The 15,080-nt window shown below is 36.9% G+C and overlaps 1 protein-coding gene across 2 annotated transcripts in view; it reads left to right on the top strand.

The window, feature by feature from the left end:
* The window catches only part of ADK (adenosine kinase), a 277,135-nt gene that overhangs the window by 248,801 nt on the left and 13,254 nt on the right, over window positions 1-15,080 (top strand). For both annotated transcript variants that reach the window (XM_050336557.1, XM_050336566.1), the window contains exon 10: window positions 9,929-10,015. In XM_050336557.1, the coding sequence (XP_050192514.1) occupies window positions 9,929-10,015 (87 nt within the window). The remainder of the gene's footprint in view (window positions 1-9,928; window positions 10,016-15,080) is intronic.

Raw genomic sequence — 15,080 nt, forward strand, 5'->3', positions numbered from 1 at the left:
CTAGGATATGTACTGTGTGTTGGCTTCTGGAGGAGTCATAGCACTGGTCTAGAAGATGAAAGCATGTGAAGCTGTGGTCTTAAATGGCTTAGGGAAATCAATACAGAAATGAAAGTATGTTAAAAGTTAATAACAAAGAGGAACAAGGTTTGGTTCCAGAAGGCAAAGCCAAACTTCTAGGGAAAGGCTAGGGTTGAAGCACTCCATTTGCTGGAATCAGATATGTTGGTGGGGAATGCCAGCCCTCTTCTCCATGGAGCTGGAGGCACTGGTGGATCCTCTGGGTGAACAGGGAACCCGTTCTCTGCTCATGAAAGGTTAGAGCTACAGGAGGAGAGCACTGCTGTTCCCATTTTACCCTGAACGTGCAAATGTACAGGCATTTAGGAATAAAACCAGAAAAAAGAAATAGGAGGCTGGATGAATAAACCAATACAGGCTCAAAGGTCGAGTTTGACAAGTGCATTCAGCAGAAAAACCTGCTCCAAATGTTGGTCTGCTCCTAAGCAGCTTTGTTCCTTCCTGGCACCGTCTGCTTCTGACTTCATTGCCACCGAGTAGCAACAATTGGATCGGATTTGTATTTATATGGAAAAAAAATGAAGTCTTCTAAGTTTTTGTTGGCATAAAAATCAAAATTTACTTTCTACAATCAGCGTCTGGTCACCAGTAGACACTTCAATCATTGCTTTAATCATCAAGAATCAACAGGCAACAGAGAAGGATGGGCTGAAAACGAGAGAATGCTTACACAGTAAGCTGCAAACATGAGTAGAAGCTTGGTTCAAGTATGGATTTGGCAAGTTGGGAGTTACAGAAGTTAATTTTCTTTCCCTAAAAATAAGAAAGTTTGCTTAAAAAATATTAAATTGAACACCTTTTTTTTTTTTAATCTGGATTTATTTCTGATAGGAAAAAATGACCAAAAAAAGCAATCAAACTGTCTAAATAGCCAGTATATGTTTACTACTGAAATGGTTCTCAAAGGAACAAGTAACAAGCCTTTTTCCATTTTTTCCCCACATTTTTAGGTTGCAGTTCAAATGATTTTACTCTGTAGGCTAACCAGAGTTTTTTCCTGCATATCTGTTTGGTTTTTAAAGCAGTATCTGTTTCTTGCCTTTCTTCATAACTTTTCATAACTTAATTATATCAGCTGAGTGTCCACATTCCATTTATACATATCTATTTACTTGCTTACCAGTCTTGCTTTTCAAGTTGGAAACTCTTCAGAGCAAGAGGGTTTTTTTGTTCTAATACATACCTTGGTTTTCACCTTGACAATACAAGAGTACACATTAAGTTTAAAAGATCATGAGTTGAACTTACCGGGATACACCAACTAAAGTTCAATTCATTTTAAAATGTTTTATTGCTTCTAAAAAGATCAGTGTATTTGTTTGTGTATAATTTTAAAATAACTTTAAATTGAATTATTCAGCAATTTAATACTATAGAAATAATACTTTAAAGGACACAGCTAGGAGTGACAGGCAATGGTAGAAGTTTGACAAGGTTCTGCAGAGATAGAGGCTGAAAATTTTTGGTTTTTCTTCTAGATTAGTTATTTTGGTTTTGTCAAGCAGCCTGACTTTATATCAGTGGGGTTTACATTAAATGACAGTCCCTGTAAAGCCCTGTAGTGCTACCTTTACGAGTATACCTACATGCTGCCGTGCTTTAAAGGCCTTGGTACACAAACATATGATTGAGGAACTCTTGCCAGAAGCTGTTTGTCAAAGCTGCTATTACAGTAACTGTATCCAAATGAGTTTAGTCCACTATGTAGTCCATAATTGTATAAATTCAGGGTTGCATAATTTACATTAAAATGTATCTGATTTTATTTTTAAAAGGTGGTAGATTTGCCATCCTGTTTACATCAATGGTTAGGGAATGCTTTCAAACTGATAAAATTATACTACAGAGAGCATAGTTTGGAGTATTTAATTATCTAAGAAATTATCTACAACTAATGTAGGGGATAAATAAACTCCTGCATTTTGAGACAGATTCTTTTCTTAGATTGGCATAATCCTTACAGAATTCCATTAAAAACATTGAAGTTGCTCTGTTTTAACTGGATTTTTAAGAGCAGAATACTTTCTCATAGAGATTAGAACTAACTTCAGCCTCCACTGCAGTGACATCTTCTAATGGATTTAAAACCTGCTAAAACCTGAGAAAATTCATTTAATAACCATGTTTCTTTCCTGAAAAATAAATAAGTAGTCTAGGGAGATCCTAACTAAAGCCAACACAGAATTTACAAATACTCAATGAGAAGAAAAATACAATTGTAAAAGTTCTAGAGCTTAGCTCTGAGTTAAAAGAGTGAAAAACTGTAAATTCTACATGTAATTCAAATTTTTAAATGGAGTATGGTAGAACTTCTATGTTATAGCTACCTCTGAAATGGCCAACTAGTAACAAATTAATTTTGTTTTAAGGAGAAATAGGTATACATTAACTTATTTTTAGTAATATTTCTGGGGAAGGCTGTCTCTTTCATTTCAATGGACTGATTTTGTTTATGAAACTAAATATAAATTCTCCCAGAAGAAAAAGCTCCTTCAGAGCTGCTCTGTAGTGACCTAATGCTCACTCCTTCTCTTTTCAGTCTTACTGATGCTCAAGTGAAATAGAAGTGCCTTGGGCCCATTTCTGCCTCCACTGACAACCCATGCTTCTCAGATTATCATGTAGCATAAAAAAAGCTGTCATGTAACATGGCATTTATTTAAATGATGTGATTTCTGTGTTCACCACTCTGAAACTGAGGTATAGCTAAGAAAGCTTGCAAGTTTTGACAGGTGTGTTTACCCCGCTAGGGCAATATGCTTAATGTATGAAAAATCTGAGGCAGAATACAGTTTTTGTCCTACTCAAAACCAAATTATTATATGTTTTTTTCTCTCTCTCTGTTTTGTTTTGGTTTTTTTTAGCCAGTGCCCTGATAAGCTTTTGGGTAGGAATTGCTTTGACCTGATTTATAGGTTGATACTTGTCAGAAAATTCTCCCATAGGAGAGTGTTTTGATGGCCCAGCTATGCAGTATGTCTGTAGAATACCATGAAATGGAGTACAAGCATACATGCTTTCCTGATGGTGTGTGGGTCAGTGCAAGCAGTATGTGAAGTGCACAGTCTGATTTCTGAGGTGAAAGTTGCATTATTGTTGCCCAGTCCCCGTAGCCAAGTTTCAGAAGGCTGAAGAGTGTCTGTGAGCCAGAGTGTATGTGTTGGTGTAACTCAGACACGCATATGTGATGTATTCCTTACCTTGGACACTGACATTCCAGCTGTCAGCTGTTTCTGTGTGGTTTTTTTACGGATAGAAATAGATCTGTTTGTATTTCCAATGCCCATATACAGCTCAAAAAATAATTGGGGATGGGATGTTGCTTGTGTTTTTACGTGTTAGGATCAAATAAGTTGTACAGTGGTCCAACCAATACATGTAGGATTTACGGTGCAGAACAAGATGTTTATATTTGTTAATATCCAAAGCCAGATCTGGTTCCGTGTCACCCTGTGCTCACTGGTGTGACTGAGCTCACTGCAGCAGGGCTTGCTCTCGGTAGAGACTGGGATCATACAATTCATGGGTTTCATTTATTGTAACCCATCTCTCCTGTCTGTGGGACTGATTTTGATCTGAGCTCTTCACAGCACTCCCCAGACAGTCACTGTGTTGTATCAGTGAAGTACCTGCAGAAGCTTTTTTTTTAATTTTGGCGCCTGTGACTTCACACCCTTTTCCTTTTGAGTCCCCAATGCCTTTCTCAGTCCGGACAGGAATCACAGGAAGAGGATTTAGCTCTGAACTCTACCTTATGTCTCCAGCAGCCATGCCGAGCTAGAGGAGTGTGTTTGCTGGCAGTTCAGTGGGCGCAGTTTCAGCTCCCTCTGAAATCTGTGCCTGGCGGGCAAATGGCAATACTCTTGTGTGCTTGTAAGGCTTTTTCAACAGAGTTCATTGCCATTCTAAACCTTAAACATTGTGACACATGCCAGAAAAATTCAGCAGCTTGTTCTTTAGGGCAGTTTTTCCATATATGTATGAACATATATATATTTTTAAAATGTTATATTAACAACAAACTGAAGTAAAACTAGTATTTTCTGTTGACCTCTTGCTTCTCCATCTTTTACACAGAGTGTTTTGTTTACTTGTTCTAGGAATTATTTAATAATAATTTATTATAAGAAATTTAATTTGAGAGATGCAACTCATGACACTGGCGAGTGGTGATATATAGAATGATGACATTTAAGTGTGTCCCACACCTTTGGTGAAGTAAAACACAACACATTTGGGCCTATAGAAGCTGATGACTCATTAGTTGGTGCTGTTACATTTGTTACAATTTTAATAAGATACAGAGTTATGAGTCCAATCTCGTGCTAGTATAAATCAAGCGTTATTTCAAAGAAGTGGTGTTGAATTACTAGGAACGCAGACAGGATCAGGCGTAGATTCAGAGGATACATGCTGTGTGCAAAAACGATGTTTAATTTTTCATCATTGCTATTATTCCATGTGTATGAGTGTACAAGTTCCTTTGGATGAACCTTCTTCCCCCTGTTAACTCTAATCCTATGAATCACACTTTAGTGAGATGCTATGAATATGTCTTCCGAATAAAAATGCTCTTGACCAGATAGTGGTACAATGTGTATGTCTGAGGAGAGCTATAAAGGGAAGACAAGTCTCATTGACCTCATAGGAGAGAGTGAAAATGGGGTCTGCACACTGTCATTCCCCCTGCAGATAGGTATAGGACCATATCTACCCTATGAGTAGAGTCACACAAGATTCAAAGTCTTTGACATCATATTCTTTCTCTGTTTCTACTGAAAATGAACTAGTTGTCTCTAAGGGACAGCACTTTGCATCCTGACCAACAGGTTTAGCAAGCTACAAAGGGAATTTTAGTCCTACTGCTAAAGAGACCCATTACTTGAGTCCTTTGTTATGGAAATCGATTAATATATGTATTAATTGCGTCATACCATAGACATTGAAGCATTGAAAATGACAGCTGCTCTATAACTTGTTTAGGGTAACATTGTTTATTATAGCGATAAAGGATGAACAACCTCTACATTATTAGTTATAAATATTTCTTGGGTACTTGTTGAATTCATTAGAATAATGCATCATTTGTTGTGCGTTATTAAAATACTTGATAGAAAATCCCAAAGCGTGCAGCTGACTTGCGTTTGTTTATTATGCTATTTGACTCTATTGACTTGCAGAAATAAATTCCTTCTTTTTCTGACAAGCTCTACATAGCTACAGCACCAGGCCAACAGTGCACAGACCTAGATGGAGATGTTGGCATGCAAAACAAAGCAAACTTAACATGCACTCAAAGAGGGCCAGGAGGGCCAGAGTGTCCATCTAGTGCCACTGTCTCAAAGTCCTAGCCTGAAAATGCAGGATCTCCTTCTGTTTACTAAGAAGTGACAGGTTGAATCAGCTCTGCCAGGTTTGAAGTCCATCATCAGTGGAAATCTTAAGAGTTTTTAACGGGGGTTCAGTGTGCAGTGCCCTGCCCCACATTGCCTGATAGCTTTGGACAGTGCTGTGTTGATATGGTGGGGAAGGGGTGGTATCTGTTTGACGTACATTATCCAGTGTGGTATCGTTGTGTGAAGAACAGGAACAGCAGCAATGTTTTACTATAGAACAAAACAGGAGGAAGTGTTGTTATACTAAGGTTTTTAAGGATGTATTGATGTGCTGAAGAAGGTACAGAGACTTAGAGCCTGTAGGCTTCTGGGGTTTACCTTCTGGAGAGAGGTAAGAGATAAGAATCATCCGAACAGACATGGGTTAGTTTCAAATACTTTTCTCATTACTTCTTACCTTACAGCTGCCCAGAAACATTTATAGGTTTTGAGTTCAGGTTTCTATGTTCTGTTAAGTTCTTCCTGTCTCATTTTTTTCCTTTCTTTTCATCTGCTTTTTGGCCTCTGATCTAAACAAAATTAGAGAGGATGGAGGTAGGGAGGAGATGGGACAGAATTCTGTTTCACAGTTGTTCCTTTTTTTACAAGTTAAAGCTCACAAAAGAAACATGACTGTGACTCCATCTTGTAAGCATCTGTACTACCACTACCAGCCCAAAATCAAAAGATTATTTGAGGAAATATCTAGACCATTTTTTGTATATATTTTAGGTCTCCCTTCTTCCTTTTATTTTATTTTAAAACAAAATTAAAGACACTTCAACATGTTACTCATAAGAGTTCTGTTACAGGTAATTAAATGTAAGTTTACACATTTAATCTACTTTTAAGAGCAAGAGAGACTGGTAAATGACCCAGTTAAGGAAAGTACTCAGCCTAATTGGATGTAATGATTGCTTGCTGGTGTTTATTACTGTACTAAGAGTAGACATGTAGTCTGTGATTCTAATTTGGTTTAAAGACAGACCTGTAGTATTTGCAGCTATCATCAGAGTTCGATTGTTTCTGTTAACACTGTGAAATAGGCTTGTATTCATTTGGGAGCTGAAATGTATTAGAAAGGAAGGAGCAATGGTTTTTTCAGTTAATATTGCTCTCCAATTATTATCTCTCCTGACTGTTTTACCTACAAAAATGTTTTAAGCTAGATATGCAGCACATATTTTTGCCTGAGGAAAATAAATATAGATTTCACATGTTTATATACATAATGCAAGAGATTAGCAGTAACTGAATTTACCAATGACCTGAATCCTTCTGACTTATCTATGAATATTGTCTTCAGCCTATGGAATTGCCACATTAATGTTTGGGTTGGATTATATTTCTATATCAATCTGAAAGAGTTGACTTCCTGAGTAATGTAAAGTCATTGAGAATTGAATCAAAGTCCCAAAATTTTAGATTTCATTAATACTTGTTACTTAAATTTCCCTAGTTATAAGCACCATGTTGCAATTTGCACTCACAATTCTGGGCTTCCAGGAAATGATATCCAAGTGGAGTGTGTTGTATCATAGAAGATATTTGTTGCTTAAAAATAGAACACTGGATTTTATGCCCAGAGGAGCAGCACTTGGACTTCAAAACACTTACGTAATTATTCTTTATTTCATAAGCTCTCAGAATGATGAATGAAATCAGAACTGACTTTGAAAAGCAAGGCCACTGACAAGCAGTGCACTTAGCCAAGGTGTCTCAATGTTCACTATGATGGATTTGGGAGTTTTATAACATAATAGATCGAAAATGAAGTTAAAGGAAAATTAAAGTCACAAAAGCACGGATATTCAGAATGGAGACTTCTGCTGCATCGTAATTCACCCTGTTGTGCCCGGTTGTTACAAAACACAGATCAGTAAGAGGAGATAGCTATTTAGGTGCTAATATACAGACAAAGCAATGTAATTCAATGGCAGCTTTAATTCTAACTGACTTCATTTACTGTGAAGGAAAGGAAAAAAGAACCCCAAACCTCAGTATTCTTTTGTTGATATTTCAGTATAAATTATTGTCAACTCTAGCATAGTAGATTCTGCTATGCTAGAAGTTCTCCTAAGGTTAAAGAAAGATAACTTACCTATTGAATATGTGCATATAGTAATATCTTTGTAATGTGGTATGTGCTCCTTCTGAAACTTCCGTACTTCAAAATATGAGATTGTTGCTCCTCTTGCAAATTTATCTAAAGTTATATAGACAAAATGTAAGACCCAGAGATGGAAAACTGTAATCAGAAAAAAACTTTAAAAAACTGTTCACCAGACAAATTTCCTGATGGTATTTGGGGTTTTAGACTAATTCAGTTACAAAAATTATATCTCCTGCAGAAAGAATAGAATAAGAGCTCATAGTGCAATACTTACCTACACATACTAGAGGGAGCTGAGTGAAGGAATCAAGACAGAGGAGGAAAAGAAAGGAGAAAGATGATGGTGAGAACTTTGATTTGTGCTAGTTTGCTTGAATAGATTTTTATTTGATGCCAAGTCCCATTTACAGCATTCAAAATACAATGTCTGTGCATTATTCACTCTCTGTGCCCAAACACAGACATTTGTATGCATATGCAATTGTCTGCTGTGCATTTAACATAGAACATCTGTGTGTGCCTGTGCACACTTGGGAAGAAAGCAGGTTAGTTTATTACAATGTGGCTTCAACAGACTTATCACATTGTTCATTGTTTTAGTATTATCTAGAGCAAATCAATATACCTTCTTGTGAAATGGATGAATACACTCTGCTCGTCTGGCAGACTTTAATGTAAGACCTCTCTTTCTTGATTTCCAATTCAAATGAATCCTGTTAAAATTACTAAAAAACATTGCTCTTGAAGACTATCTTAAGAGCACAACACAGCATTGAAGCACATTTCTAAATAGCTTTCTTAACAGGATAGAGAGTAGGATGCACTGAGAACTGACTGAAACCTGTTCTTTAATTGGAATATTCATCTTATGTTTTTCATTACCCTTTTTCCTTTGCCTCTCATGGATGGTTGTTGCTAATGCTCCCCTCCCCTCCCCTCCTGGTGGGCCAGCCAACAGTTCCCTCTGGAGGCAGCATCATTATATCTGCCTGGTTCACTTAGTAGCAGATGGTGAAGAGCAGTAGAGCTGATACACTGCATTTCACAGAAACCAGGATCCTTCTGGTACCTCTGCAGCATACACAGACTTGCCTGATTTGAGACTGTGAATTCTTTATATGCCTTCCAAACTAGGTTTCCTTGTTTGGTACTGTGTACATCAGTGTAAGAGCGATTTTTATGATCTGCTCTGTTGCTGGACAGTGAAGAAACTACTCATCTGCAGGTTTCAGTGACTGGAAGATCTATTTTTCATTTTACTTCTATTTTTACCAAAAATTAAAAGAAAACAGCTCTGATGGTTTTCATTTTCACTGGTTGACAGGCTTTTCTTCCCCCTCCCCTTTTTGTAATTCCTACTGTCTGCCAAAGGACAATCTGTTTGCTCTGAGACAGTTTAATGCATACTGACTACCAGAGGCAGAACTTCCATTGGCTCCGTTACAGGGGTAATTTACACTTTAACAAGGTATTGTGACAAGGTGGTAATTATATTTTTATCACGTCATTATGACATTACCACCTGGAAAGCCATAGCTGATTAATTAGTGGCATATATTAAATTTATAACCCTAGAACTCCAAAGTTATCATACCTAAGTGGTGTAATTATGTTGAACTGTGGTGTGGCAGTGAATTGAAGGTGAAGATGCTGAGTATCCACCTATTGCGATAGGTTTAAGGAGTGCCAGTAGAGGGCAGGGAGTTGAAGGAAATACTTGGGTTTTTTAAATAAATACCAAGGAAGGGGTTGAAGTGACTGAAATCTTGAAACCAAACCTAGTCAGATGGCAAGTTGTAAGGCTTCTTACATATATGGGGTTTTTTTAAAGATATAATTTGAGAGCACTTTGATTTAAACTTGTTTCTGCATTTTATTTCACAGCTTTATTTTAGTTAATTCACATATATTTTTATTTTCACAGTGCAGCAATTTCTGTTGATCTTTCGGAGGCTTGTACTGGCCATTCTGGAGGCTACATCACCTCTCTGCAACCAATAGGAAGCACTGTTTTTGACAGGACAGATTTTTCTTAGTCTTGTCCATATGCCCAGGTGTTTTATGTTGTTCCTTCTGATTTACTTTTTTTCTCTTGTCCTTAACATTATGAAGTAGAGAAAATAAATTAGGCTGGAAGTAAATAATGAAAATGCCCACAACAAATAGCTTGAGTCCATTTGTTTCCATATCCCTATGCACTAAATACGGACAGAATTATAAACCAAATCTATTTTTATCCAAATTACCATGCTGAAGGTCAGAGCTCCAGTTTTGAATTGTTTTGATTTTCACTGTTTGTTGTGCTTTTCAAAGTTGTATTTCCAAGTAACTCATGTTTTATTCTTCCCTTCCTCTGCAGAAAATGAAGTGACTACTTTCCCTGTGTTGGTGAGCGATCAGAGTGAAATTGTGGATACCAATGGAGCTGGAGATGCGTTTGTTGGAGGTATTTCTTACTTCTTTATGTTGTTTGGAGATTATCCTGTTATTGTCTTGGTATAAAATCTACTGGTTTTTCATTCAACTGTCCTTCAGAATGAGCCTCATTCTCTTACAGCTTTTCTCTGCATCTTGAAGTTATATGATTTAATTAGGTTCTGATTTCCAAAGGGAAAGTGTGTTCTATTACTTCAAAAATAATATGCCGTTATGCTGTACTCTGGTCGTTTTCATGAGATTAATTGTATCTGTCAGACTGTTGCATAAACAAGCTGCATCAAGTACTATATAGTGTACAGAAATCCCTCCTGGCTTAAATGTTAACACATTGTTGTTCTTTAAAACAGGTTGTAGTGAATATTAAACAGTATGTTAATAAGTGAGCATAATGTCTCTGATCATGTCAATTTTGGTAGAACATCTGCTTCCAATACAATTATTTGGACATCAGAAAAGAATGCAAAGGGTTAATTTGTTAAAACAAACCCAGAAAATATCTGGCATTGCTTAATATACATTTGCAAACTTACTATTTTTTTTGGCACAAGCTCTAAGGAAAAAAGAGGATGTTATGTCTATGCCTGTTTTTAAAAATTATTCAATATAAGCCAAAAACCAATCTAATCCAAGATTTCTGTCATTCATTGTAGCCTTCATCCATGTAGATCTGTGATGCACTATTGCATCCTGAAGACTCTAATATCCAGTACGTAGTAGCTGTAAGGAGCTCCATTAGTCACTAATTTACTGGAAACATTACCAAAGAGACTTTATAAATAGAATTGCAGGGCTCAATCTTGTAGCTATGAAAGGGATAACAAGTAGTGTGTTACCAAATTAAAGCTTCAGAATTGTGTCCCACTTCAATAAAGTATTCAACATAAGCTTAATCTTAAGCATGTGAGTAATTCCATCCTTACTTAATACAGCACTTAAACCAATGATAAATTTTCAGTATATGCTTAAATCTGGCTGAAGATAGGAATGTTTTCACTCATTAGTTCAGTGCTTTCATGAATCAAAAAGGACAGAAATAGAGGAAAACACATTAGGTCATATTATTCATACACCTTTTAGGACATGCTTGTCACTCTCTATTGTTCCTAAATCACAAACAAGACTAAATTTGAAGCAGTAGGTAACAGTGACTATAACATAAATAAGATCATTTTCAAGTGCTTGTCCTCGTATGCATTTGCTCTGTGTGTCAGCTGTGCCAGTAAGCTGCTGGTCTTGTGGGGGAAAAAAAAGAGAGAGAAGATCTTGTCTATTTTGTTTTCCATGGCAGCCATGTAAATGCATGGTTGTATTTATTCTCAGTTCTTCAGATTTTAGGCATTTTGAAATCAAGAGTTTTCTTTTTAATAATCCTACTTTTGTTCTTTCCTAGTTTACCTGCAGGAAGACTATTGCACTTAAATAATCAGGGCCTTAAGAACCACCTGATCTCTAAAAAAACCTTACATCCTTTTCCCTGTACTCTGATAGCTGTTGTTTTTATGTTGAAGGGCTAAAACATTGACTTTGGTAGTTATTCAGAATATCTTGAATGAAAAGGCTGATATAAGCCACATCAGTTTGTATTCCAAACTACTGCCTTTCACCATCAGTGTAAGGAGTTCAGGCACATCCTGTCAGGCTGGTCTTGGATCAGTTTTGAGATTCCAATCTCAGTGTTGAGATAATGTCTGGATACAGCAAGCTTCTGTATATTTGGGGTAATCTTAACAAAGGTCCTGTATCACTGTTTATGGATGTATATTATTTTCCTCAGTTGCCTCACAAATAATGCTGAGGCATCAGATGCTTTTCCTATGGAGTACAAATGCAATGCAGGCCAGTGCACTGTACAGTTCTTCACTGCCAGGGAAAGAAAGGACCACAGCTGGTTTTCCCTCTGCAGTGGGAGTTAGCTCAGCAGCTGCAAATCTGTCTGAACTCCCCTTGTGGTCAGACACTTACCTGAGTATTGTGTGTGAAGTTAGGCTCTTGTTCCACCATATTTCTCTCTCCTGTGACACAAAGCAACATGAGCTTTAGAATGTCTGTAGTTCTTCCATTAGCTTCTGGGATATCTTAGTTCTCCTCTGTCACTCCATAAATAATAAATTGATCATTTATTTTCCTCAGAGAATACATTTTCCTGAGTTTAGTCCAGATGGGAGAACTGGGAGTCATAACAGTCTAGATACACAGCTGATTCTAGTCTTATATACTTTGGTTCCTTCTTCATGGAGTCGTTTAATTTTCCTTCCCATATGTGGGAAATAGGATACTGGACTGGATAGGCTTTGATTTGGTCTGTGTTTCATTTGAGGGAAATGTCTGTATTTTATCTGTATCACACTTTTCATGTGTTTTCAAAGTACTTATTTGCAACAGGAAAAGTTCTTTATTGTCTCCTTACCAGGAAGCCCTATTCAGTACTGTTGGCAATGCTGCTCAACATACATATCTCCTATTGGTTCTAGCATCGAGCCAGCTGCAGTGTTATTGTCCTGACAGAATTTTTATAACAGAATGATTATGTTCTCTTCAGAAAGAAGCTTTTCTAGCTTCTTTCTTTGACTGAGGATTTTATCAGTTGTTACTACCTAGGCAATAATACGTGTAACGTTTTGATTTTTGCGTCCTTGTAGTAAAATGTTTCAAAATTAATCCCTTAACTAAAAAATTCACTCAGTGTGATAATATACTCTCCTGGAAACATAGTTCTTTTATTCAAACAACAGAGAACAAGATTCCCATGGCAAAGTTCCCCGTACTTCTCTGTGACCAGTATATTAACATGACTGAACAGTGGTTTTGTTGAAGCAAGTGTTTTGACTGAGTGGGAAATGTGGGATATAATGAAGACTAACGCCATCAAGCAGGATTTATTTTACATTGGGAGGTTTATTAGTCTTTATCATATTCTGAAAAGTCTTTCACAGAGGCACTGTCTTCCAGAGGTATAACTCATAGACTGTAAGGAAATTCTTTCTCAATAATTTTGCCAGCTTGGCAAGTCACCCCTCATGTATTTCTCCATGTAAAAGAAGAAAATAAGAAATCTGTTAGGGTGTTTTTACTAGAAGCAGTCTAACTACTGAAGGTCTTGAAACCTTAAAATCATGAAGTCAAGTTTAAAGACACAAAGTTTCTTGGCACTTTTAACTCTGTAAGTTGATTCATGAGTTCAGCATTTCTGAACATGAAGCCGCCAGCCTCCAAGGAGAACTAGCTCACCCCAACAGCTAGCAGCAAGAAATAAACTGCATTCTTCAGTTGAAATATGTTTTTATTAAGTTGGCACCAGGAATATCTCTGAATTTCTTGCCTCTTACTGCAGACATCAAGTCATCTGCCACTCAGGCTGGTGCAATGCATGAATGAGAAACTGGGTTTTAAAATTGCTGCAGGTATCTTTATGCTAAAAACACTTCCCTGAACAATACTATCACATTTCTGCCTTTATTGCTTTCTAGCTACACTGCTACCTTTTAGAAGTTCAGGCAAAAATTATTTACTTTGTAGCTTCTCAGCTCCTCTTGTGGTTTTCAGGGGTACCACAGATTTTTGTTATAAATCCCTGGAATACCATAAATTAAAGTTGTGATTCTACCTCCAGGTTCTTACGACATTGACAAATCACTTGAGCTTTGCTGACATGGCTTATGTCACAAGAGTCCTCTTAATGGAATTACAGCCTTCGTTTGTAGTGTTTGGGGAGCATTCTGTTGCTCGTTAAATTAACATTTATTTATTACTAGTCAGCCCCAGTTTGAACCGTTGAAATAATGATAATCAAAGCATATTTAATGACAATAAATAGATTGAAAAATTGACAGGTTTACCATCTTATGCTTTCCTTTATACCATCCTACTCTCTTTAGCCAGAGTAGGTCTGCCTTCTGTTTGAACTCCCCTTTGTTATTGACACTGTAACTAATGAAAACAATGAGCATCTGTTCTGATAGTTGCTGCCATTGTTCCCTGCAAAATCTTTCCCCTAGAATCTGTCTACAGAGTGGAACTGGGTAGAGAGTTCATAACAAATGAATAGGAGAAGGTGTAAAATCAATGTTTCTCCAGGTTCCATCAATATAAATATATTGACTTAGTAATCTGCTATGATTTAGTCATATACTACATGAAAAGTACTAGAGTATGAAATGGAGCCACAAATCATTTTAAAGTAGTGTGATGAAGCAGTGACAGAATGATCACAGCAAATGTATATTACTTATCACCATGCTATAAAGATGTTACACCATTCTCAAGGAAAAGAAATCCCAAGGTAGAAGGAGCTCTTCATTAAGCATGGTACGGTGCCAAACACGAGCTGATAGCACTTTGCCTCTGTCAGTATCAAAGCAGAGGTCAGTGGCTCAAACCACCTGTCAATTTAAAAATCGCATTGGCAGCTTTCATGTACTGAGGAATCTCATAAAGCTTCTGGCTGCAGTTTGAAAGCTGCGTTCATTTTTGGTGCACATACCTACAGATTAAGCAGTTCTCTCTCTTTCTTGTGAAGCCCAGCATGAGCCTTAAGAGATGGCCAACAACTCTCTCAGCTATCAGAGAACTGCTCTGATAGAGACAGGGAGAGCAGCAAAAGAGGAATTGTCCTCTTTTATGTCTCCTTGTGTGAGTGGACCTTATGGCATCCTTACCTCCTCTTTCGACACCACAGGACTTAGTGAAGATACTTCCCTCCGTTTGTTTCTATTTGAACCAAACTGGCTCTATAAAACCATTCCCTCATCTTTAATATAGATGTTCATTCCAAACATTATTTTTTGATCTTAATCAAAATGTCTCTGCAAATTAAGTAAAGACCTTGGACTTTTAGGAGTTTACCTAAAGGTCCTCACATTGTTCAAATTTGCCTGTTTTTATAAGGTAAACGCAAATGGTTTTCCGTAGACTGACATCCAGCTTTGATTTCAGAGTTAAGTAATATTTGGCAAACTTCTATATTATCGAAATTTTAAAATATTATCCTTAGTACGAAACATTCTTTGACTATATGTCATGTATGTATATTTGTAAAACCACAACACAAGAAATAAAAATACAGGTTTGCAAAG

This window comes from Myiozetetes cayanensis, unplaced genomic scaffold (assembly GCF_022539395.1).
Source record: "Myiozetetes cayanensis isolate MyiCay16 unplaced genomic scaffold, myiCay2020 scf10, whole genome shotgun sequence".
In the NCBI taxonomy this organism is placed as follows: domain Eukaryota; kingdom Metazoa; phylum Chordata; class Aves; order Passeriformes; family Tyrannidae; genus Myiozetetes; species Myiozetetes cayanensis.